At 43.3% G+C, this 25954-nt stretch overlaps 1 protein-coding gene and 2 non-coding genes across 18 annotated transcripts in view; all 3 read right to left on the bottom strand.

The window, feature by feature from the left end:
- Positions 1–25954, bottom strand: part of HUWE1 (HECT, UBA and WWE domain containing 1, E3 ubiquitin protein ligase) — a 162358-nt gene that overhangs the window by 16036 nt on the left and 120368 nt on the right. For 10 of the 16 annotated variants that reach the window (XM_013986152.2, XM_005673652.3, XM_021080182.1 and 7 more), the window contains 23 exons: positions 24577–24744; positions 22840–22985; positions 22441–22507; positions 20228–20442; positions 16943–17154; positions 16302–16484; positions 13174–13346; positions 12673–12821; positions 11849–11924; positions 10901–10999; positions 10179–10312; positions 9826–9994; positions 8317–8545; positions 7518–7696; positions 7145–7234; positions 6829–6983; positions 5438–5483; positions 3704–3991; positions 2114–2369; positions 1467–1597; positions 766–980; positions 401–689; positions 161–263 (listed from right to left, as the gene is read on the bottom strand). In XM_013986152.2, coding sequence (XP_013841606.1) covers positions 161–263; positions 401–689; positions 766–980; positions 1467–1597; positions 2114–2369; positions 3704–3991; positions 5438–5483; positions 6829–6983; positions 7145–7234; positions 7518–7696; positions 8317–8545; positions 9826–9994; positions 10179–10312; positions 10901–10999; positions 11849–11924; positions 12673–12821; positions 13174–13346; positions 16302–16484; positions 16943–17154; positions 20228–20442; positions 22441–22507; positions 22840–22985; positions 24577–24744 — 3772 coding nt within the window. The remainder of the gene's footprint in view (positions 1–160; positions 264–400; positions 690–765; positions 981–1466; positions 1598–2113; positions 2370–3703; positions 3992–5437; positions 5484–6828; positions 6984–7144; positions 7235–7517; positions 7697–8316; positions 8546–9825; positions 9995–10178; positions 10313–10900; positions 11000–11848; positions 11925–12672; positions 12822–13173; positions 13347–16301; positions 16485–16942; positions 17155–20227; positions 20443–22440; positions 22508–22839; positions 22986–24576; positions 24745–25954) is intronic. The other 6 variants (XM_021080185.1, XM_013986157.2, XM_021080186.1 and 3 more) reach the window with 4 other exon arrangements.
- On the bottom strand, positions 4388–4467 carry MIR98 (microRNA 98). Its single transcript, NR_038546.1, has one exon. It is a non-coding gene; the product is annotated as a microRNA 98 (primary transcript).
- MIRLET7F-1 (microRNA let-7f-1) lies at positions 5252–5334 on the bottom strand. The gene has a single exon (NR_038500.1). It is a non-coding gene; the product is annotated as a microRNA let-7f-1 (primary transcript).

Below are 25954 nucleotides of genomic sequence, written 5' to 3' on the forward strand. Positions count from 1 at the left end.
GCTTTCTGAAGGGGGAGTCCAAAGATCTGGCTTCCCCCCATTCATTCAAGCAAACATTCTAGAGAGATATCCAGCCTCTCCACCTATAAATAAAAGGAATTAGACTAGTAGCAGACATGAGAGGTGGTATGGCAAGGTGAACAAGGACAGGCAATAGTACCTGTTATGACTGCTGCTACCCCCCATCTGGAAGGTGCCACCTCTCTGCACAGCAAGGCGAGTGTACTGGACCCCACGGTTGCCACTTAGGCGACTGGTGAAAGCTGGAAGGAAAAAAAAAACGAAACTAAAATTGGGCAGGGCATGTGTACTGCACTACATCCAGGTAATACAAAAGGAAAGTGTCTCATGTGGCTAAAGCTAGACATTCCAGAGCCCTCCCACTTGTCTCCCTCTGTACCCGGGCTTCGGAGAATGGCAGAGAGTGCAGAGGTGCTGCTGTGCCCAAAGAGCCGCTCGTGCATGAGCTGCCTCTGCCGGGCTTCCTGCTCTCGCCTCAGGGCTTGGGCCTCGGCTGCAATGTCAGGTGGCATCACGGCCAACACACTGTCCTCCATGTCCTCTAGGACACTACGGCGCAGGTCTGAGGGCAGAGTCTGGATGAAGGTCACAGGGTCCATGGGGGTGTCCGAGCTGGCATTCTGTGCCAGTTCTCTTCGCTGTTGCTCAGCTCTCTGCTGTGCCAGCACCTATGGAGCAGGAGGAGTCAATGGGGGCATACCTATGGCTAGGCAGCCTGGTCCCACCAGCCCCCCGCTCACATACTTCTTCCTGGATGGCTGGAGGCAGGGCAGCCAGGAACTCAGGGCTCACTTCAGTCACACCAGGATTCCCCACCACTGCAGGAGCTGAGCTATTTGTTGAGGGGGCAGTCCGTGTTGGAGGACGAATGCCCAGCTGGTTCTGCAGGACTTCTCGGCGGATGTCATCAGGCAGAGCAGCCAGAAAAGAGGGGTCTACACCCTCGGGGAGACTGATACCTAAGGGAAGATGCAAGATGTGAAGGGACTTCTCAATTTTACTGATGCCTAAAACATACTTGGATGAAAGAAACCCATGGCCTTGTTTTGGGGGAAACCACCTTTGTCTGTTCTTACTACAAGCCAATAATACAGAACACAGAGAGAAGGCCTACCCACCCTTTCTCTAGGCTCAGAACAGCTCTTGTTATGTGCCAGGTTCTCTGTGTGCACTGTCACTTAACCTTCAACAAGACCCCACCATGTAGCTATTATTACCGTCTCAGTATCAATGAGGATCAAGATGCTGAATAATGGCTCCAGATCCTAAAAGGTGGTGGGAGAGTGAGGATGACTCCAAAGGCTTTGGCTCATTCCACTGTGCAGTGTCAACATCCCCTTACTACAGATCCTCCTCCCATATATATGCTGCCCTCTGTCTGGTTTGAACAGTTTGACTGGTGGGCATTCCTAAGCTAAGATGGCCTGAGCATACATGCAACTCACCTGCAAGAGGATCTTCTTCTTCACTGCTTGTTGAAGGCAGTGGCTCTTCTAGGATTCCCCGGGAATCTGCTCCAGAAATGGCCACAGCAGAATCTCTGGTGGAAGAACTCTCAGAGGATGCAGGGGGAGAGCTGAAGGAAATCATTTTCAGGTTGTTCTCTGTATTACATTTTCCTACTTATTTTATTTTTTGTCTTTTGTTGTTGTTGTTGCTATTTCTTGGGTTGCTCCTGCGGCATATGGAGGTTCCCAGGCTAGGGCTTGAATCAGAGCTGTAGCCACCAGCCTACGCCAGAGCCACAGCAACGCAGGATCCGAGCCATGTCTGCAACCTAAACCACAGCTCACGGCAACGCCGGATCGTTAACCCACTGCGCGAGGGCAGGGACCGAACCCGCAACCTCATGGTTCCTAGTCGGATTCGTTAACCACTGCACCACGACGGGAACTCCTTTTTTTTTTTTTTTGTCTTTTGTTGTTGTTGTTGCTATTTCTTGGGCACAGTTTCCTACTTATTACCCCTTTTCTCACAGAAGCCAAGTTGACTTCCCCAGTATACAAAGCATGTGCATTAGTTAACATGTACGAATGTGGCTTGATGTACCCGCCAACACATCCTGCCCTCCTCTTACTCACACAGAGCTCACCTGTCCTCAGGGGGCTGGGTAGGTTCCCCTGACCCATCACCCCTGCCTTGTACATCTGGCACAACTGGTGGGGCATCCCCAGGAGTGGAGCTGCCAGCTGTGGGCTGCTCAGAACTGCCAGCTGCTGAGGTGTCACCCACAGCCTCCTCCAGGGTGCAGGAAGCCAGGCTGCTGGTGTCCATAGGAGAGCCTTCCAGTTGACTGCTGACAGCTGTCAGAGCATCAGAATCTTCAGCTCTCTCTGGGGAAAGAGAGGCTAGGAGGAAGTCACATGGAGAAGTTAGATCTCTGCCTCGAAGAGGGGGCTGAATTAAGAAGCAGCCAGACAGACTTCTCACTTCTTCACCTTCATTTCACGCTGGTCTGATGCTCCCCCCTCAACTTCATTTGCTTTTAAAGGACTCAGCTTAAGTCCTTTCTATCATCTCTTGAACATCTATAGTGTTCCAGGCATGCATGTGAAGTACTTCTCTAGGCACTGAGGTAAGGGATCCTGTCACTTCCAAATTCCCTGCAGGCACCACTTGCATATGTCCTTTGGTTCTGCCTATCTAAACAAACAAGGTTCCCTGAAGGAAAAAACCCCTACACCTTAAGGTTTCTCCAGAGCATGTCACAGGCAGTATAATACAGAATGGCGATAGCAAATAGGCTTCAGTTGACCCTGTTGGAACAGTGCTGAGAAGAACTTTGAGGCCCCATTTCAAACTAGTGGAAATAGTGCCATGAGATAAATGGTGTTGGTCAGGATGGGAGAGCTGCTCTATGTATGGTCATGTGCTTGCCATTCCTGGAAATGTTGAAGGAAAGCAAGCTTCGGAGTTATATAGACCTGAATTTTTTTTTTTTTTTTTGCCATTTCTTGGGCCGCTTCCGTGGCATATGGAGGTTCCCAGGCTAGGGGTCGAATCAGAGCTATAGCTGCCAGCCTACGCCAGAGCCACAGCAACGCAGGATCCGAGCCGCATCTGCAACCTACACCACAGCTCACGGCAACGCTGGATCGTTAACCCACTAGGGCAGGGATCGAACCCGCAACCTCATGGTTCCTAGTCGGATTCGTTAACTGCTGCGCCACGACGGGAACTCCTAGATCTGAATTTTAATCACAGCTCAACCACTTACTGAGTGATCTTGGGCTAATTATTTCACTTCTGAGTTTCAGTTTGTTCATGGAGATAACACCCTCTACTTCGGAGGATTTTTTTTTTTTTTGGCCATGCCTCGCAGCATGTGGAAGTTCCCAGGCCAAGGACTGAAGTCGCTGCATCTTTAACCCTCTGTGCTAAAAAGGAACTCCTGGAGGATTGTTTTTTAAATAAGCATGGCATGATAGCCAGGAACAGAGCAACTACCTCAAACTGTTGGCATCATTACTAGTATCATTAAGATACTCAGATGTATAATCACATGAGTACAAAAAGAAACGTCGACTTTAGCTAAAATGGTAATGTGCAAGATGAGATCCTACTATGAGGGCTTAAGCTTCTATTATTCCTCTAAGGTAAGAGAGTAAAGATAAACCACCAAGATGTCCATTCTTCCCTCCTGTTTTATACCTCCAGCCCCAAACCCTGAAATTCTACTCACTTATAGTGGGAGCAGGAGATAGTTCCATCTGAGTTGTTTCCGCTTCTCCACTTGGCCTTGTGGGACCCAATTCTTCTGGCTCTACAGGCATCAATAGTTGTGTAGAGCTCCCCCCTTCTCCAGTTGGGGACTGCAGCTCTTGAGGAATCTCTCCCAAGGCTGGTGGGGGTGGGAGTGTTGGTTGCTGTTGTGAGGGCTGCAGAGTTACAAGGGTCTCCTTGGGCTCAGATGTAGCTGCATCAGTTGAAGATGGGGTTGTTGGGTAGCTGTCAGGCATGGGAGTCCCATCTTTCTCGGAAAGAAAGACAATGGGGTTGTCATTCAATCAGCACATGTGGCATGACAAGTATCCCACTCAGTGATGCAAGAGTCCCCTCAACCACCAAGTGCTTCTAGGATCAGCTTGTGGCTGGTCTAGTATACTCAGGATGAGGGCTAAGGCGCAGTGCTATCTTAGTCCCTGAACTGAAGATGTGACTCCTTGTAGATTCTAAGAATTAAATCATTTCTGTGCCCCAGGTAGAAGGGGGAGAGTTCAAGTCACTCTAATATTTGCCTCACCTTAAATATTACCTGTCCCCTTCCACCTCCCTTGTCTTGCAGTCCTGACTATCCAAGGAACATCTAAACCTCTGATGGAGGCAGCGGTATCAAGGTTAAATGTGAACATGCTACACCCCAGGGAAAGTAGTAAGTTGTATAGTTATCTTCTAATTGGGGCCTAAAATCCCTACCCCACAACAATACAACTTACTACCTCACCCCGGCATGAGCAGAATCCTCTAGAAGGGCAGGAGGCAAAGAGCCATTTTACCTGACGACAGGCCATTTCAAAGACCTTTTGCTAGATTCATGGCCACCAGGACACCTAACCTGTTTCACTGCTTTAAAAAAACATTGTGTAGGGTTTGGTAGAATCATTTCCCAACTCAAGTGCCAAAGGAGACAGAAGATATAGGGAAGGAGAAGAAAATTGAGGAAATAGGGGTGGAGGAGACATATAATACTACATGGATCAGTTGTTAGAATTACAAAATGGTGCTGACATTAGGAAGATTAGACGGAGGAAAAGAGAGCATATAGTAGTAATACCATTTAGCCCACAGAGCTGTCTTCCCTCGAAGCAGACTGTTCAAGACAATATTCCTAGACTTTTAGATTCCACAGACCCAATGAAATCTTATATAAAAAGAAAAAATAACCAACTTTTATTTTAGCCAAGTAAGAAAAATATCCCATTAATATCACTTATTAAAAATATTTGATACCAAAGAAGTAGGAAATACACAATCTTCATAATTTATAATGGTTTTTTAAATTGAGCAAATTCAGCTTTCTGAAAAACTCATCAAACCTCCCTTGTTCTGTTTATTGCCACTGAGGACTGGTATTTAGGAACCACTGTCATCAGGCACTCTCATGGAAGACCACACCATGATAGTCACAAAAGGGGACAGGACCCATGGCCTTGCTACATATGCTAGAACACAGCACAGCATAATCAGAACGAGAACCTAAACAGAGCACGTCGGAGGGGAAGTGTACTACCGTGGGAAAGACAGTAGACTGTATAGTTATCTCCAAGATGGGGTATGACCCTAAAACTATACAATCTACTACCTCATCCCACAGAGCACTAGTGTTCATCTTCAGCCCACTTAGGCCAGCTACTTGGAAGGGTCAGGATAAAGAACCAACCAATTAGCAAGAAAAAGAGAAGGGAGGGAGAGTTACCTGAGAGGTTCTGTTCAGTGGAGTCATTTGTCTTAGATGCAGTGCACTGCAAAGAAAAGGGACAGACCAATGTGGGACTTTGAAAGCACATGAGTTAGAGGTCAACTGTAATAGTCATCATCTCCCACATATGACCTAGATGGAAGATGAGCACTTTAACATGCAAATATATCTAAAAATGTTCAAGGATGGCTTGGGAACAAGGGGGAAAGAGCCAGGGAGCTGAACAGTGAGAGGAAAGGATAATTAAAACTATGTTAGAGTTAGGCTTGGGCATGGTACATGACCTGAAAATCATCATTGAGACCAGCAACAATTTCTTAAAAAAAAGTTTCATCTATGATATCTATTTCCCTTCCTTGGGTTCATGATGTACACTTTTCAATCACATGTCAGGTTTGCTTATTTCCTATCCTTTTTCATGTGTTTGAAACAATGTTATTAGCTATTAGGTAAAAGTTCTATACAAAAGTATTTGTTAGATCAAGTTTATCACAATTGAACATTTCAATATCCTTTAAAATCTATCTGCTACCCTGAGTGTTGAATGTGGTTTAATAAAATCTTTCAACTTTAGTCTTTTAATTTCTTTGTATTTCTTTCTTTAATATGGTCACATCTGTGGCAATATGGAAGTTCCTGGGCCAGGGACTGAATCCAAGCCACAGCTACAACCTATGTCACAGCTGCAGTAATGCCAGATCCTTTAACTCACTGCACCAGGCCAGGGATTGGACCCGAGCTGCTTCAGTCAGATTCTTAACCCACTGCGCTACAGTGGGAACTCCTAATTTCCTTGTATTTCTATCAGCATTTACTTTGTATATTTTAATGCTATATCGTTCGAAGTTCCAGAGGTTTCAGAAAAAACAAAATCATGTTAGAGATTTCACAAATTGAGCCCTAGAAAATGACATGTGACGTTCCGGGTAGGAACATTTTCTCTGATCTGAAGCCTAGCCCAACTAATTCAAATGTTGGAATGGTATCATATTGGTAAGGTATCCCCAATACTTGGCAAGGCAATCCACTGAGAGAAATGGGAGTGAAACACCAAGAGCATGGGCTTAGTCAAGGTCATTCTTCTAGTCCACCAGTAGTCAGTGAAAGTAGAAGCTACATAGTGTAATTGGTGAGTTAGGAGGCGCTCTTGGTCTGGCTCATTTCCCCCTGCAAAACACTGGAGAAGTAATTCCCCCATCCTCCGGGTTTGAATTTCTTTGCCTAAAAACCATGCAATTGTACAGTGAATTTGGAATGGGATATCTCTCAGGTTCAACGTGAATGTCCTGGACTCTTCGGTGACTCTTGATGCCATGTGTATGCCAAAACTGAGGTAAAGTTAAGGCTGACATAGCCAAATAAGAATACTCTCAGCTCTTGGGAATCACCTGTGCACTCTGATCCCTGTTCTCCTTATCTTCTTTGCCTTTGTCGGTTATCTTTGTTTCTTCCTCAGCTAGCTGTTTCCTGCGTTTCTCCCGCCTTTCTTCCAGCTCCTCATCCCTCAGGAATTCCAGGTGATTGACAATGGGCACTTTAACAACTGGACCAAAGAAGCAAGGATCAGAGGTTACTCAGGGGAGGTGGGGGAGAAAGCCAAGAGGCAGAGCTTATGGCCACAAAGAACCAGGGAAACAATTTTCCACACAACTGTCCCAGCCCTGGAAGACTCACTACTGCCTTGATAAGCAAGCTGCCACACACCTGAAACACAGTCATGCATGCTCTCAGCATCAAGAACTTTGCATTCCTCTGTCCAACGGGTCAGAGCTGTGGGGATGCTGGATAGGGTCCCTGTAGAGGAACAAAGGAAAGTGAGACTCTACCTTATCAAATATCAATGAATCCAAAAATTGCAGTACTTCCCTAACAGGACCCAAGGTCTATCACAAAGTTTGGCACACCATAGGTATCCAGATATAATAGTTTTATTATTGCCCTTGGTCTCAAGTCACTGAATGGTTCTGGCTCCTATAAAATGGGGTTTCTCTAGGCAGGGTAGATACTGTTTTGCTTTCCCTCAGAAGGGAAAAACAACCCGACAAACATTACCCTCTCTTTCACCACATAAACTTGCCTGCTTGGCTGGTAGCTGTGCTCTGATCATGGAAAAAGTCATCCAGTAGTTCATCATCAGATCGGGCGATGATGTGGACGTCATCGTTGCCCACTAGGAGGCGGGCCCGGCCCCGGCTTTGAAGGGGAAGGCTGCTGCTTAGCTGAAGGATATCAGCAGCAGCAGAGGGACCAAGCAACCTGTAGGGTAATGGTGGGATGCCATGGTCACTGAACATTTATAAGAGCCCTGCAACCTGTTACTGTGAGATCCTTCCTGTATTCTCTAGGAAATGCATAAGACTATCATGGACCTGATCATATTGTATGTAAGTCTTATGTTTCTAACCACTCCATTAGTTTGAAACTTCTTTTTGGCTGAGGTTGCAAATTTCTCCATAGTTCCTAGATCGATGTCACTGATAATGAATGCCAGGTACTGCATTAGAGTATAATACCTTTCTTGTACACCTACTATAATCTGTATATTGACCACTCTGACACCTTTATTTTTTTCTTTCACTTCTACAATGTTTCTTTTTAGTGGGGAAACTCTAAGCCCAAGGGCAAAGATCCTGTCTTGTCTCTATCTTTAAGTGCTATGTGCTTGGCATATGAGACAATTAATGATTTGCTGAATGTATACATGGAGCACTTAAGCAAAAGAACATGTTATACAATCTGGTGTTCCCCTAAAATATGCACATATAATTCACAAAGAAACAGGACTAAAACATTTGTGTGTGTGATGGGAGCATTATCCTCCCAGGTCCAGACAATACTGAAACTCAGTAAGTCCAACAATCTTTCTTGTGACTCACCTCTGGAGTATAAGAGGAGGATTGGGCTGGCGATTCCCAGGGTAGTGAACGTGAATGGTATGGCCTGTATTGGCTGTCAGCTGCCTCAGGGTCCTCTGACTGCGTCCGATGCCCTGGGTAAGACGCGTTGTAGAGGAGCCACTGCCCAGTGTCAGGGAACTGTGGTCTGCATGGCGTACCATCAGTGGGTGGGTGGTAGGGATATTTCCTGGGGATGGGGGGATGTCTGCTGCAAGGACAATATGCAAAGAGGTCAGTGCCAAAAAGAAATTTCTTCCATGGTTGTTCAAGCAGAACCATGTCTCCTGGGCCTTACTTCCTCACACGGAAACCTGAGCTTTGTCCTTTCTCCCTCATTCCCACATTTCATCTACAACCACTGACACTATCATAACTTATGCCACTACCTCTCACCTAGATACTGTAACAGACTGCTAAATAGTACCTTTTCCCAATCCATTCTCTACACTAAGCCACAGTGATACCTGTAGGCCCCTAAGAAACATGCTGTTCTCTCGGCCTTGAGGCTCCTCTCCCCCTTTTTCACCTGTTCTTTTGATCTTAGCCTAGATATCACTCCTTCTGATTCTACAAATTGGCATAAAAACCCTTTATTCTCTGCTTTCTTACCAAACTACAATGTAATGCCTGCTTACTCCTAATTCCTAACAGACTATAAGCTCTTACGAAGGAAAAGGACTGCTGTATCCCTGGTAGGCACTCCTCAACTATTTGTTCAATTTGCTGAATGGACAGAGGCTCAACTTAGTAAGAAAGATTGATGGAAATCATAAAAACGCAAAGAAAATCACAGAATAAAAACTATCTTGAAAATAATGTAATCCACCCCATTTTTCTTTTTACATTTTTAATTTACAGGTGACAAACTGAGGCTCAAAGAGGTAAGAGACTACTTGGCCAAGACAACAGACCAGAACAGTTCAGTGTTTTCTACTATGTTGTACTTGTGATCTGAGGGTAAAGACCTGCCTTCTCAAGACAGCTTAAGAACTCGATGCTAAAAAGGCAATTCTGATGTTGATGGGGGAGGAGGGAAGATTCTCTCTCTCCTCCGAAAAGATGCATCCTTGATGAACAGAGTGAATGTGTTTAAATCTACTCTCCAATGCCAAGCTCAAAGGTGTCCATCCAAACTCTCAAGATCCACTGCTACAGACATTAGGATTAGTAATTTCCCTATCACTGTAGCGTGCACATGGGTGCCTGATGCAGTCAGCCTTGGTCTCACTTTTTAAAAAAATTCAAGAGTATCATCAAGTTGTCCAGGCTCTAAAATGGCTGCCTGTTTACTGAAGTGGAGAGAACAAAAGCAGCCTCTCATAATTCCTTCTTCTAGGTTTATACTTATTGAGAAAGATGGATTCAGATATCCCTTGCCCCAGAAAGTCAGCATAGGAAAAGAAGTGCTTTCTGTATCAGATTGATAGCTGCTCTGGTTCAGGGTGTAAGAATCAAGAGATAAAACCCAGCTGAGCCCCTGTATCTTACTAGCACTGGAGAACATGTTGTCAAACTCAATGATGAGATCATCCTCCCGGTCAAAGCGCTCAAATCGGACCAAGGGAGAAGCGTTCATATCAGGGTAATCCTCATCCAATTCCATTTCAGAGCCATCGTCGTCATCGTCTTCATCTCCCTCTTCACCTTCATCATCCTCCTTAAGGGGAAAATAGGAGATGGAGAATTGCTGGAGGTAAGGATTTTCTGAAGTCTGGTGTCATGGCCACATTTGCACATGAGGGAGGGAGGCGCTGAGGCTAGCAACCCAGACTGTTGGTTTTCTCCAGCTGTGTTCCCATGGAAGAGGTTGTCTGAACCACCCAAACACAGTCCCCCCTCACCTGATCATCTTCCTCATCTTCCTCCTCCTCCTCCTCTTCATCCTGACTATCATCCTCATCCTCGTTACTGCCACTGCTGTCCTCTTCCTGAGTGTGCTCCTCCTCATCCTCAGGGTCCAGGATATTCATGGAATCTAAAACAAAGGGAGCACATTGGAGGACTATACTGAGTAGCTAGAAAACAGGCTACTGTGCAGGCCGGCAGACTGAGTGGGAAGGCAATGGGGTATTTGACTCTAGGAGAGGAAGAACCAGATCTGGGGTGATGTACAGACTTAGTGAGCCAGCCCTGATTTCCTGAGAGTGCCAATCAATGCATCAACACGCTGAGAAGGGTGGCTGAATGTGGAGGCTGGCTGTACAGTGGTGCTTGAGGAGCCATGGTCTAGGACGTGGCCAAGTCTGTTGGTGCCCCCTTGCCTTTCCAGCCCTACTTTGCTACTGACTGCATCCTGTTGGTAAGAGGGAAATCTGTAGCGATGATAGCAGGTGGGTGAGAAGAAAGCGAACCAAGTAAGAAGTGACAAACTTTTGGGCAAGCAGTAGTAACATGTTATTTGAAAAACTGGCTGAGGATAAAGTGGATGGTGTATGTCAGCGCATGCAGACAGATGCTTCCTTATTCTGCACATGTGGGCAGCTGCCTCCAGGAAAACCCTAGTGTAGTGTCTGTCAGACGTGCAGGGCAAGAAGGGAGGCCTTTCTGGCCTCGGCACTCTCACCTTCTCGGTTGGCCTGCAAGGTGGAAGCTTGGCTGAGGTTGGAAGGAGCTTCATCCATCAGCACGTCCTCTTGTGATTCATCCTCTCCACTTCTGCTCACTGAAGGTTACAGAGCAGAGCCTTCACTGAACAACAGAGGACTTCCCTTTCCAGATTGGGTGCGCCTAAAGTAGCTATGTACACCCAGCAGATATCCATTTTTTTTTTTTTTTGGATGAGGGAGAAGACCTGGGTTCTCTGCTGTTGACTAGCTAGGTGAGCTTGGCCAGTCACTTTACCTGTCTGAGTCTCAGTTTCCTCATCTGTAAAATGGGATGATCACATCTGCCCTGCCAATCCCACTAATGTGAAACCACGGAGGATAAATGGGTGTGAAAAAGCCTTGTCAAATTTAGGAATACATGTCTACTTCCGTTTTTCCTTTGATTTCCTTCATCAATAAAAGTAAAAAAAACAAAAAACAAAAAACAAATAACACATACCCTTGGAGCCAGGTGACAGTAGAGTACCTTTGCTGTTTTCCCTCTTGAGTTGTTAAAAGGGCTATCCTTAAGGGAATGATCACTATTTTTACACTACTGAGACTCAGAGGCAGAAAGCCCCTGGATTTCACTGAAGAACTGAAAGTTAAGTGCCTTCTTACCCTACAGCCTCTATAGCCTCCTCTAGGCCTCCATGAATAAACACTCTTGATGTGCCTGATGTATTATCTATACTGATGGCCACCCCCTCCACCCCTCCCACACAGGCAATGCTTCAGACCAGCCACAGGTCTGTAGATGGCTTGTGAATTTCTCATCTGTAAGACTGTCAACATCAAGACAAGCAGCAATCTAGGCTGGCTATGAGCCCTTAGGCAGAGCTGAGCAAGCAGATGATGAGAAAAAGGGTCCTCCCAAGAGAGACTGAGGCAAAGGAAGAGGCTATACTCAGTTCTGGGGCTCTCACCTATAATTGTACTGTTCCCAGATCCGCCATCCCTCTCAAGCAACTCATCTATCAGGTCCTCCAGCTCATTCTCAACCTGGAGAGAAATAGAACATATATATGGATGCACACAAGTCTATCATTGTGCTCGCACTGAAACCCTAAAAAAAGCCAGCAAGGGAGCATATATTTCTAGGATAATATGTGACAGAGGATATTACATAAACACCACACACTTGGTGCTAAGAGCACAGAAACTACCACGTGCTGCCAATCCACACTCAGACTGTCCTTCAAATAGGTTCGCCCAGTTATCTGAGACCAGATTAAGTCTTTATACTGTTCAGGAATACATGCAGATCTCCTTAGAGCTAGCAGCTCAGGACTATAGGCCCCGTTTCTTACTATTGCTACCAGCTCCAGAAATTATAACGCTTTCTTTAGGGTCTTTAGAAGACTGCCATTTGAATGCCCCAGTGAGAGCTGGTGCTATAGGTGCAACAGTGATGTTAAGGAGCTTCCATTAATGACTAGAGCCAAGTAAATCAAAGACCCTGGGCCCAAAGGGCGCAGGCCAGCTTTCCACATCAACATTTCAGCCATGACTAAGTTTTCCTGTTGGGATCTATTCCATTTCATAGCACATGGCATCCAGGCCCTGAACCCACCCCTCATTTAATACAATTGAAACACATTTGCTGAGCATCTACTAAGCATATCATCTGTGCTCCTCTTCAAAATAGACAGCATTTAGGCAAGGATCTAAAGTACTCACCCACCCACAACACTTTGGGGTTTTGGTTCAGTGCCACAACAGGGGTATGCTGGGTGATCTGCCTCCCTACCTGCATCTCTTGTGAACTGAGCACCTCAGGCTGCCCAGCAATCACCACTGAGTCGGTTTCAGCCTCCCCATCCATGATATCCCCATCTGCCACCTCTGTCTGAGTGACATCATGATCCTCCTCCTGCACTTCTGCTTCCCCAGGCTCGCCTGAAACAATCAACCAACCAGCAAAATAATCAAAGGGTGCCTATGAGTGGGGCACCACGAGGCAAGCATGAAGACAATAAGGTCCCTTCCTTGGGAAAATTTGCAAGTTCTCAGAGAATAAATGAATGGGTGACAAAGGAAAAGACAAGGCTACGTGTGAGGAGAGCCAAATAAGGCTGCAATTTTAAGGAATTCTTTGTGGGGCAGATTCCCACGCCACTATGACAGATCTGTGGAAGGCCAGCAAGTTCCCAGAGAAACAATACCAAGCCAGAACAGTTGTGATGCCATGCCCATAAAATAACTATGCCCACCCAGCCAGCTTTCTAGTCCATTGGCTCTTATTCCCTACCTGGATCCTGCTGGTTGCTATTAGAATCCTGAGCAGCTCCTTGGGCATCCTGCTCAGACTTGCTCTTGCTTGAAGCACTCTTGCTGCCAAAAAGGCTACTGGGCTGGTTCACAATCCGGGAAAGTGTTTCCAAAGGCTTCAGAGCAGCATTGACCGTGTTGGCCATGTTGGGACTGAGATAAAAGAAGATATAGAGATGAACTGAGCACAGAAATCCATGCTAAGGGAGTTCCCGCTGTGGTACAGTGGGTTAAAGGATCTGGCATTGTCGTAGCTGCAGTGTAGGTGGCAGGTACAGACAGGATTAGGTCCCTGGACTAGGAACTTCCATATACCATGGGTATGGATGGCCACACAAAAATATAAATCCATGCTAAAAGGAACCAAGGCTAATCAGAAGGTGAGCCTGAGACACCTTATGCCAGAATGCCTGCAAAAAAGCAAGCTTAAAAAAATTAATGGGGTCATCACTACAGGCCAAATTTGGTCATCAAAAAGAATAATGACGGTAATGGATTATAACAGATTAAATATACTCTACAACCACAGGGATACCAAAAGCAGGCAGAAAGAGGTCTTCATTATATAAGAACACCAGCTAATGAAAAGGAATGAGAGCATCAGAAAACTATCACTTTGCAACCAGCAATGTAAGCGATCTAGGCAAAGATCAATAATGAGTGCTAAAACTACTGAGTTGAAAATCTTCAGGCATAGGATATGCATGTGATCTTCACATGAACTCAAAGGATCATCTCACAGATGAGGCAAACATCACTAGATAGTATTCTTGTCAAAAAAGTTTACCCTGAACCTAGCCATAGGAAGCAATTAGACGAATACAGACTATGGGATGTTCTCTAAAACATTTAACCTTTTGGATTCTTTAAAACAGTCAAATGTCAAGAAATGAGACATGCGACAGTCAAATGCAATGAGTGATGCCCACTGGATCCTGGATCACCACGTTCTTCCCTAGGTTATAGACACTCTTGGAGTAATCGGGGATATATTAATATGTAATATATGGTGGGTACTAATATATTAACGGTAAATTTCTTAGAGGCAATGATGGTATTCTAACTATGTAATACATGGGAATGTTTGTTCTTAAGAGACACATGCAAAAGTATACAGAGGTTAAGCATCACATTGTTATAACAAATTTCAAACAATTTAGCTCCAGAAAAGAGGAGGAGAAGGGGGAACTAAAGCACATAGGACAGAATACTCAGTACTGTTTAGTCTAGGTGAGACATACAATGCTCATTACACTACTATGAGCTCAAAATTTTTAGATGTTTTAAAAAAATCGATGAGGTTGTATTAAAAGGACAAAAAAGTCAGCTTTAAGAAGCCCCATAAAGCCAAAAGATGTAATGAAAAAGAGCATGAAAAGGAGAATGACTATAATGATCTAGGTAATTCAGCCAGATTTTAAAATTCAAGGAAAATTCATGACTCCATAATGTTCTGTTTTCTTTCTCCACAGAAAACAGAAAGCCAGAGCTGGCATTTGAGGAGACTGTTGAACCCATTTTTGACTTTACTCTGAAAACTGGGGACTAAAGGGAAAAAATGAGGTCTTTATCTTGCCTTTTAAAAGTAGGAACTGAGAGTTCCTGTTGTGGCACATAGGAAACAAATCTGACTAGGAACCATGAGGTTGCGGGTTCGATTCCTGGCCTCGCTCAGTGGGTTAAGGATCTGGCACTGCTGTAGCTCCAGTTGGACCCCTAGCCTGGGAACCTCCATATGCCGTGGGTGTTACCCTAAAAAGACCAGAAAAAAAAAAAAGGGACAAAAATAAATAAATTAAAAAAAGGAGGGACAGATTTTCCCTCTTGAACTGGAGCTATAATCACAGAAAAATAGCAGCTAGTAATGTAGAAGGAATGACAGAAATTAGCAAGTTGCACTGATGACCCTCTAGGAAATTAAAAGACACAGGCAAGGATTATCAACTGGTGTTAAGACCATTAATTAGGTATACAGTTGATATATAGTTGAACTAGAGTCCAAAGTAATAATATAGTTTATTTTCTAGTAAGACGGGGGAAAATTTAACAGTACAATGATAATTATAACTCTTCCCTAGTGGTTAACCTTACCATGATTAGTTCAAAGAGATGTATCTCCCCGTGACACAATATGAGATGTACATCATCTATGATATATCTTAGCCAATAATGTTTAAATTGCTCTGTTAAGCCTCTACCTCTAAGTCTACAGCATATAGGGAGTAAAGGAACATGTTAAATTGCACTGCATGAAACAAAGTGGACCAAATCTCAAAAAAACATTCTGGAGAACAAGAACTGGCCACTTCAACCAGATAGTGTCATGAAAAACAGCAATAAAATGAAGATTTAAAAAAAATTAAGGATCTGTGTTAGAATAACAGAGACTCAGAGGATATAACCAGATGCAATATAAGGTCCATAATTGGATTCTGGTTTGAACAAAAATTATGAATATGGATTTGGGCATTAGACAGGATGAAAATTTACTTACACAGAAAGGCAGAGATGAGTAACAGAAAACAAACAAAAAAACCCTCCAAACGGTAACAACTCCCCAAATCAAAAATAAACAAGTCCTCAAACAAAACTCACATTAAAAACAAAAAACAACCCAAACCAACAACAAAAAACTCCCAACCCAGGTTATACAATAGCACATACATGATCATTTTAGTAAAACATACAATATGTATGTGAGGAAAACCACTGCATACCTATATACAGTAAAATAATAGTGGTATCTGAGTGATAGGAATAGTGTCTATTTTTGTTCATCTGTATTTGTTACTGTTGCAATATAATTTTCTTTTAATAAAAGGTTACTTTTAATTAAAGGGGGGAAGCTTGGGAAAAAAATTACTGATACAGTTGAACTCCCCAGTTTGCCAGCAAATAAGAAAACTAAGGCCTAAAGAATAGAATGTGTTTTGCTTAAAAGTCACAATACTAAGAACTCAGGTTCCCACCTACACTCAAACTTTTCCTATTATACCGGCTGCTCACTAATTACCTGGTGAGGGCATGTGAAATACTAAGCAAATGAAGTATGCAGCATGATTAAAGAAAGGGTAAAAGCCTGGGGCTAGAGCTCAGGAATGATATTACCTGGACAGGTCCAGGCTGTGAGGTACTCTGGCCAGGTCATTAACCAGTCCCTTCTTCAGGAAGAGTCGAATGATGTTATTCATGCCATTGTGTTGGGTCTTGGCTGTGGCACTGCTGTAGAAGCTGGAGGTGGAGGGGCAGGACTCCATGATAGTACTGATGATACACATCACTGCCTGAAGCCTGGGAGAGAAGTTCAGCATCTCCATCATGTGAACACAGCCTATTCTTAGGTCACATCTTCACTAACTTGCCTCGGATAACCCTCCTGCGCCCTTAAGTGCTTCCTTCTGGAAGTAACATCTAAACAGGTAAGAATTCACTCCCTGGATGGAAGCATTCTTTATTTTCTTTAAACACAATTTTAAAAAGTAAAGTTGAATATAACTCAACTTCTCACATGAAGACCCTAGAAATATAATGAAAACATCCCGTTGTTTTCTCTAAGCCATCTGCCTACCTCCTCCAAGTATCATCAGTGTTTTCAAAATTTTGTAGCGCTAGAACTATCTAAGAGAACCAGAGAATGTATAGTGCCAGTATGACCAAAACTCCCATTCAAGTGCAAGGAATCCCATAGACCAAGACTGGAGTTAGGGGATGATACTGGTTATCAGCACTAAGTTGGGCATGAAGTTTACCTGGCATGCTTCTCTGTACTCTCAGCCATAGCCAGTGCCCTTCCCAGGGCTGCTTTTACTTCATTCACAAGGGCCACCTGGGCATCTGTGCCACTCCCTGCGGCAGCCAGGCTTGCGAGGAATAGGCGGGCCAGGGCAGGTGTATCCTTGTCTTCTGCATTCTGGGTATGTGGAAGGAGGTGGTCCAGAACAAAAGCTAGCACACTGCAGTCCTGAAAAGTTATTAATCATGACATTTACTCACAAGCACAATTATGCCATACTGTTTGCACATCAACAAGGTACACACATACACAGAACTGATCCTTGAAGTCACCCATTTTTTTTTTTTTGGTCGTCTTTTTGCCATTTCTGGGGCCGCACCCACGGCATATGGAGGTTCCCAGGCTAGGGGTTGAATCGGAGCTGTAGCCACTGGCCTACGGCAGAGTCATACATAGCAACTCGGGATCCGAGCCGTGTCTGCAACCTACACCACAGCTCACGGCAACGCTGGATCCTTAGCCCACTGAGCAAGGCCAGGGATCGAACCTGCAACCTCATGGTTCCTAGTCGGATTCGTTAACCACTGAGCCACGATGGAAACTCCAAAGTCACCCAATCATTATTAGGCCCACTTTACAGATAAGAAAATCAGGGCTTAAAGGTGCAAGCTAAGTGAGAGCAAATCTAGAGTTTATGCTTCCAATTCCCTTTCATTTCTCACTATAAGTTTACACTTCATTAATCTTCATTAATCTGAGGCCTAAAGAAATGTGGCTTGAACAAAGAACTTAGGTCAACGGTGATGATTCAAACCTTGAGTCCTAACTGAGTGCTATAATCATTTACTGACACTTAGAATGTGCCCAGGGTCCTAGGTGAGAAACTGGCAGGGGCTGAATAAGAATCACACAGCACAGTCACAGATATGAATATGCAGAAATATTTAATGCAGGATTACTTAAAATAGCAAGAAAGGCCCAATAACAAGGAAGGAAATAAGTCAGACTTTTTTCCCCCTCTGACATTGATTTCTACCCTGATAATTCTTTACCTTAGAAATAAACTTAATTCTGTTGTCATTCAAACACATCTTGGATGAAAAATGCACTAGAAATTTTGGAATTAGAGATGATAGACACACAACGGTGAACGTACAAAATGCCACTCACTCAATTGTATACTTTAAAAGCTTTGCAATTTGGGAAAGCATTGTGACTGAGTATAAAGAATTTGGATATGAAACTAGAGACCTGGCTCTAATCCTAGTCCTGCTACTCTGCAGAGTGGCCTTGGACAAGTTAACAATGTCTCTGAGCCTTCTCCTTTCTCTGTTAGGGGAACAATACCAACAACCTTACAGTGCCCAGGTGAAGATTTTCAATAGTATCTGTAAAGCATCTATGGGTATTCATTGCTAGTAAACAGTCATTTGACATATATGAAAGTAGATACTTATTCAAATGCAATTAAATGTCTTATTCCACAAGTATGCTATTATAACTACAACTGGCATAAATGAGTTTAAGTTTTGAAATAAATGTCTAATGTATATTTAATATACATACTCCATAAAAGACTTACATCTAGGATATATGAAGAACTCAGGAGAAAACAAGAATAAAAGACTTTTTGACACTTTGGAAAAAAGACTATCCAAATGGTCAATAAAGGCAGGGGCATTTTAACCATAATGCAATAGCACTATGAACCTGAATGGCTAAAATGAGAAATAGGAAAAATACCAAGTACTGGCAAGGAGGTGAAATAATCCAAATTCCCATATGCTGTGCTGGTGATAATATAAACCGACACAACTGCTCTGGAAAACTGAGCACTTGCTAAAGCTGAAGAGAGCAGCAATTCTCTTCCTAGGCATATACTACCCAACAGCAATACTTATGTACGTTTACCAAGATATGTATAAGAATGACTGTAGCAGCACTACTTTTAATACTTCCAAAAGGAAAACTAGCCAATTGTCTATCAGATAAAGAATGGATAAGACTGTGTTACAGTCACACGATGGAAGTCGTTATAGCAATGAAAATAAAACAACTACACACAAAGATGAAGCTTGCAAACATATTAAGCAAAAGCCAGACACAGGAGGACACAGCATAAGATTCCACAGCATAAGTGTAAAAACCAATTTATGAACTCAAGATAATGGAAGCTCAAAGGGGACGGAGAGATGCACAAAAGGCATGAGTGAGGTAGCTTTTGTGGAGTTTCTAATGATTTGTTTAATGTTTTGTTTAGGGTGGTAGTCACCAAGAAAAATTAACTGGAGTTGTGTATTTTTGTATATATTTTTAGAGCTTGGATTAAGATAAACATTGCTTAAAATAACAGTAGCTGCTTTCATAGATTCTTTGCCTGCAACGTTACTGCTCCTGCTCCATTCTCACACACACCCTTTACTGCTTACTAACCAAAAAATAATTATGGTGACCTCCAAAACAAGGTCCCCTTTATGAAAAAAAAAAAACTCCTCGAGCACCCATTTTACATAAATGGGACCATGATATGGTTTCTTAAAGTGCCCTCCCACTTGAAAAAGTCCACCCTGTAGATAATTCTATATCAAGACACATAAAAAATAACTTCATTCTTTCCCACACTCTATTGATAAACATCATTTAGGCTTTTCTTATATTCTGTTTATAACCAATACTGTTACCACATCAGCTGTCTTTGCCAGCTGTTGAGTACATCTAGTAGATATCAATATTGTGTATTTGGTTTATTCTGTCCCCGAGATACTACTCAAATTCCACATATTCTCTTTAAACCAATTCTTCTTTTACCAAAAGGAATAACCCCCCCCCCCACAAAACAAGCAACATCTGAGTCCTTTATTTCATCTTCATGCTCCACATCCAAATCTTGTCCATCTCTACCTTTAAAACATCTCTTCAACTCACTCATTTTCCCTTCCAACTTCACCAAGGTTCTTTATTACCTAGACTACTATATCAGAGTCCTAACTGATCTGACTCTAATCTTGCCTTTTGCAGTCCCTATAAGGCAGACCAAATGATTTTCTAAAAGACAACACAAACAAAAAACCCCCTATATTACATCAATTCATTCCCTGCAAATGAGCCTGATGGAAAAAAATCAGGCCTAGCTAGCATCATAGAAAAAAAAAAAAGGCCTAGTTCTTTAATGTGTCTTAAGAGGCCTCTGGCTCTGTCATCACTGTGCTAGCATGCATGGGTTCCTAGCAAAGCATCCAATATATAGCAGGTATTCAAATGATGACAGTATAAAATCTTAAGCAGGAATTAGAATTATTACCTCTTTGATCAGCTCAGACTGGCCCACAGTGTAGCTGTAGTTGGCAATCAAAGTAGCAATACCAACATAGGATCTCACCAACTCTGCCAGAAGACGAAGAATAGTGGAGGTGGGCATTAAAGGTTTGCTGCCCTTGCCTTTCTGCTTGCCTTCTTCAGAGGCCCGGTCCCCTTCTTTATCTTTCTTCCCATCCCGAGACTCCTCTGGAGTTGAAGCTGTTGAAAAAGAGCCAAACACTAGTTCAATTCCACACTGGAACATTGACAAAATCAAGCCTTAGGTGGAAAGGATACCACTTTAAGCCACTAGTACAAATGAAATGCCCTCTTCCTACTGCAGTGGAAGGACATATAGCTAAGATGACTCAGGTCTCAGATATGCTCTATGGGTATAGTACAACAGGGAGGCTTTTCCCAACTCTTCACACATCTTCCGTCATTTCCCTCTACTTATACATTTTATGTTCCAGAAATATTGTACTAGTAGTAGTTCTCCCAACATGCCTCGTATACTTTTACCTCTTTTTCCCACATGTCTGCATGGCACATGTTTACTTAATCTAGCTCAGCTCAAATGCTCATCTCCTCTATAAATGCTTTCCTGTTTCATCCAGGCAAGCTAAGATAGTATCATATCATGTGCCTACTATACCTTATCCCAGTACATCTCTACTCCAATAGTTGTATTATCTTAATATTACAATAATTGTGTCTCCCTTATTAGACAAAGGTGCAGGGAATGAATCTGATTAATTTTGGTGTCTACTACAGTTTGCCACATAATAGACAATGATACCGAATGATACTGCCATCACCCGTACTATACACTACATATGAGTAAACCCACCAAAAGAAGTTAATCAACACTTTACTAATTATGAGCATTTAAAACTCATCTCCAGGGACTAATCTAGTATTAAGTACAACATCTATTAACTCAGATTTCAAAGGTCTTTCTTATCAAGGAGAAGTAGTTCTTGAAAGGTCTCATTAGAATCATTTCCACATGACATTTCGCTAATTTTTGGTGAGTAGCCAATGAGCTCTGTTAGAAGGCAAGAATCCACCATGAAAACCTTATAGCTAGAACAGCATTACTATCACCAAAACTCTATAAGCCAGCATGGAAGCTACCAAAAGAAATATATGGGAAGGAATAAAGAGTAGAATTAAAAGATGTTACCATAGCAACCGCTACTAGGTTAGTTAAGTTACAGTTCTATTAACTTTATTTATTCATTTATCTATCCATCCATTCATTAATTTTTCTTTTTAATGGCCACACCTGCAGCATATGGTAGTTCCTGGGCCAGGGGTCAAATCAGAGCTGCAGCTGGGGCCTATGCCACAGCCACAGCCACATCAGATCCTTAACCCACTGAGTGAAGGCCAGGGACCAAACCTGCATCCTCACAGTGACAACATTGGGTCCTTAGCCTGTTGGGCCACAACAGAAGCGCCCATTTTTTTTTTTGTCTTTTTTGTGCTATTTCTTGGGCCAATCCCGTGGCATATGGAGGTTCCCAAGCTAGGGGTCCAATCGGAGCTGTAGCCACTGGCCTACGCCAGAGCCACAGCAACGCGGGATCCGAGCCGCGTCTGCAACCTACACCACAGCTCACGGCAATGCCGGATCCTTAACTCACTGAGCAAGGCCAGGGATCTAACCCGCAACCTCATGGTTCCTAGTCAGATTCGTTAACCACTGTGCCACGACGGGAACTCCAGAAGTGCCCATTTTATTTTCTAAATGAAGTACAGTTGTTGTACAAGTTAAAGCTGTATAATACAGTGATTCATAATTTTTTCTTAAGGGCTGTACCCATGGCATATTTAAATTCCCAGGCTAGGGGTTGAATTGGAGCTGTAACCACCGGCCACAGCCACGGCAGATCTGAGCCATGTCTGCGACCCACACCAGAGCCCACACCAACACTGGATCCTTAACCCATTGAGCAAGGCCAGGGATCGAACCCAAACTAGCATCCTCATGGGTACTAGTTGGGTTCGTTACCGCTGAGCCATGATGGGAATTCCCAAGTGATTCATAATTTTAAAGGTTATACTGCATTTATAGTTATTACAAAATATTGGCTATATTTCTCGTGTCACACAATCTATGCCTGTATTCCCCTATCCCCTGACCAGGGCACCCAGTTTCTTCAAGCTGTCCTCTCAAGAAATAAGAACAAAAGAGAAAAAGTGGACCATTACCTTCTCCTTGGGATGTCCCAGATGTGGAAGTCTCAGTAGAGGCACCATCTGCAGCAAAGACCTGACTCTATGGAAAAAAAAAATTACTGAGCCATTGTTAATTTCAAAGACCACTATCCCTGAATGGCAGGACTCCTTTACAGGGTACTGGTTACAAATGCTATAGATTCTCTTTGTTTCATCTTTCAACACATTTTCCCTTTATATACTAAATCTGTGGGACACCATCATTATAAACAGCAACTGAGAGACTGGGGGGAAAGGGAACAGGGGAAGATGAGAATGAAAAATGAATTACATAATTTACAGATACATCAATTAATACCTTTGAAATTTTGTTGGCATAACCCTAAATACTAAGAACACAGATATTGAAAAGGGAGGTTGGAACTGACTTACATTAATGGAAAATCCTGACTGTGTATCAAAGTCACTGCTCTGACGAGTAAGTGACCGGTATTGCTGGTATACATCATCACCCATGTCTTGCAGGAGTTGGCCAACTTCTTGAGTCATACCCCCAGGTTTAGGATCAGATTTGTCTGCTAGAAAAACAAAAACAAGATGAAACTCTTCAAACTGTGTAATGTTAATACAGTCTGGTAGCTCGGTCAGTTCTGCTTCAAGTTGGTACAACTGTTTACATGGTAATATGGCTAGACTTTAAGAATGAGAAGTATATATAGGGAGTTCCCTGCTGGTCTAGTGGTTAGGACTTTCACTGCTGTGGCCCAAGTTCAATCCCTGGTCTGGGAACTGAGATCCCACATCAAGCTGCTGCATGCTGTGCTCCCCCCAAACCCCCAGAATGAGATATGTAGAGACAGCACGATTGAAAGCCTCATTTTATCACTAGTTTTGGGACCACAGGCAATTTAGTTTCCTCACTGTCCTTAGCTGTCGCTACTAAACTTATGAATATACCTGATATTTTGCTTAGTATAGTGGGAGGTGAATAAATGGTTGTTTATATAGCTAAATAATTATATTTTTTTTGGAGGGGAAGGGTTTAGGAGGTGGGGGTAAAAGTTTTATGATTGGGGAGTTCCTGTTGTGGCTCAGCTGTTAATGAACCCAACTAGCATCCATAAGGACGCAGGCTCAATTCCTGGCCTCGCTCAGTGGGTTAAGGATCCGGCACTGCCGTGAGCTGTGGTTTAGGTTGCAGACATGGCTTGGATCTAGGTTGCTGTGGCTGTGGTATAGGTCAGCAGCTACAGACCTGATTCGACCCTTAGCCTGGGAACCTCCATATGCCTTGGGTACGGCCCTAAGGAAAAAAAAAGATAAGGTTTTGTGATTGTAGGAAAAGCAATGAGCTCTGTATGTATACGAATAAGAGTGCTACATGAAAATTTGACTTATTAAATGCACTATTTATCAATTTTTGGCAATTCTGTGGGACCTATCAAATAAGTATTTCCTGAATAAAACCCAGAAAGATTAGACTGGATTGGGTCTGGGTTCCATGCAATTCATTCATGACCTTCCTAATACTTAAAAGTAGCACCTTAACTAGGAAGAGAAGATTGGGATGCTGGTCTCAAAGGTCAGAAAGCCTAGCTACACCTTCTAATATTGTTCCCAGCTCTTTGGGAAACAAAGATTTTTTTCTCCTTTTCCTTTTTCTCTGGCTGCCACCACGGCATGTGGAGGTTCCCAGGCTGGGGATCGAACTTGTGCCACAGCAGCCACCCAAGTTGCTACCGTGACAACACGGGACCCTTAACTTGCTGCACAAGAAAACCCCCAAAGATATTTTATTTTTCTGAGTGAAAACATTAGAGACTTCTTGGTGTTTTATTTTCAGCCTGCCCATAAGATGTTATTATTTCCTTTTTTAGTCTTTGTTCATTATTCCCTCTATATGGGATGTACTTTCATACAACGACTCTAGTAATCTCCTTATCTCGACTTATTTTAGAAATCACTTAAGAAACTTTTCTATAGGTCCCACCTCTACCTTGGCATCTGTCATCTTATGTGACTATTAACTTGTTCAGAGAAGTGCATTATGTGTCTTATTCATCTTGATTCCTAAGAAGTGGGCAAACAGTTGAGAGCTCATTAAGCCATGAATTGGTTGAAATGACCCAAGCAAAGTGCCCAGCCTCCTCAGGCGGGCTAGTTACATACCTTCCTCTGGAGCATGGTATGCAGCCAGAGCATTTAGCATGTCGTAGATCACTTCCTTGATAGTATCCGGAATAACAGGCAGAGGTGAGGGCTTCAAAGGAGTTGTCTTCACTAGCTGTACAGCATTAGGGCCTTTAATTCTAAGATTCTCAAATTCATCATCTGAGGCTAAGCCAAAGTGAGACAGAAAAATCATTAATGAAGCAGTACCTATATTAGGTTACAGATAAGACTCAGGAGGGGGGCCACTTCCAAGCATTGTTCAAGTAGTCTACTTGAAAATCTGGCTTTTATATTCCCTAAATCCACAGACTTTAATATAGCAGTATCAAATAGTTTTTTTTTTTTTTTTTTTTTTTTGTCTTTTGGTTGTTGTTGTTGTTGCTATTTCTTGGGCCGCTCCCGCGGCATATGGAGGTTCCCAGGCTAGGGGTCGAATCGGAGCTGTAGCCACCGGCCTACGCCTGAGCCACAGCAAAGTGGGATCCGAGCCGCGTCTGCAACCTACACCACAGCTCACGGCAACGCCGGATCCTTAACCCACTGAGCAAGGGCAGGGACCGAACCCGCAACCTCATGGTTCCTAGTCGGATTCGTTAACCACTGCGCCACGACGGGAACTCCCTCAAATGGTTTTTTAATAAAAGAGTACAGGCTTTGGAGTTGGGGACACTTTGTTTTGAAATCCAGTTCTGTTACAGGATCATAGCCAAATTACTTCAATAAGCCTCGATTTTCTTTCTTGAAAATTTGAATGATTAAAGGGGGCCATACATTAGCAAAAAGGCTCCAAAAATAATCAGGCCCTTTCCCAACTTTTTATTAAAAATAAACAAACCAAAAAACCAGAATTCCTGTGGTGGCACAGCAGAAATGAATCTGACTAGGAACCATGAGGTTGCAGGTTCAATCCCTGGCCTCACTCAGTGGGTTAAGGATCCAGCATTGCCATGAGCTGTGGTGTAGACTGCAGATACAGCTCGGATCTGATGTTGCTGTGGCTGTGGTGGAGGCTGGCAGCTGTAGCTCTCGTTGGACTCCTAGCCTGGGAACCTCCATATAACACTGGTACGGCCATAAAAAGCAAAACAACAACCAAAAAACAAAACAAAACAAAAAAAAAAACCCCACCCACAATTCAACAGAAAAGTTGAAAAAGGTTAGTACGAAAAACATCCATATATTTTTCATCTAGAGTCACCATTTGTCTACCCCTAAATATGTCTGACAACCTGTACCTCCTAAGATGAAGGATAATTTTTGCTTTTGTTTTTCTTTTGGCTGCCCCATGGCACATGGAGTTTTGGGGGCTAGGGATCACATCTGAGCCACAGTTGTGACCTATGCTCCAGCTGCAGCAATGCCAGATAGTTTAACC

Source organism: Sus scrofa, chromosome X (assembly GCF_000003025.6).
Source record: "Sus scrofa isolate TJ Tabasco breed Duroc chromosome X, Sscrofa11.1, whole genome shotgun sequence".
NCBI classification, from domain to species: Eukaryota; Metazoa; Chordata; class Mammalia; order Artiodactyla; family Suidae; genus Sus; species Sus scrofa.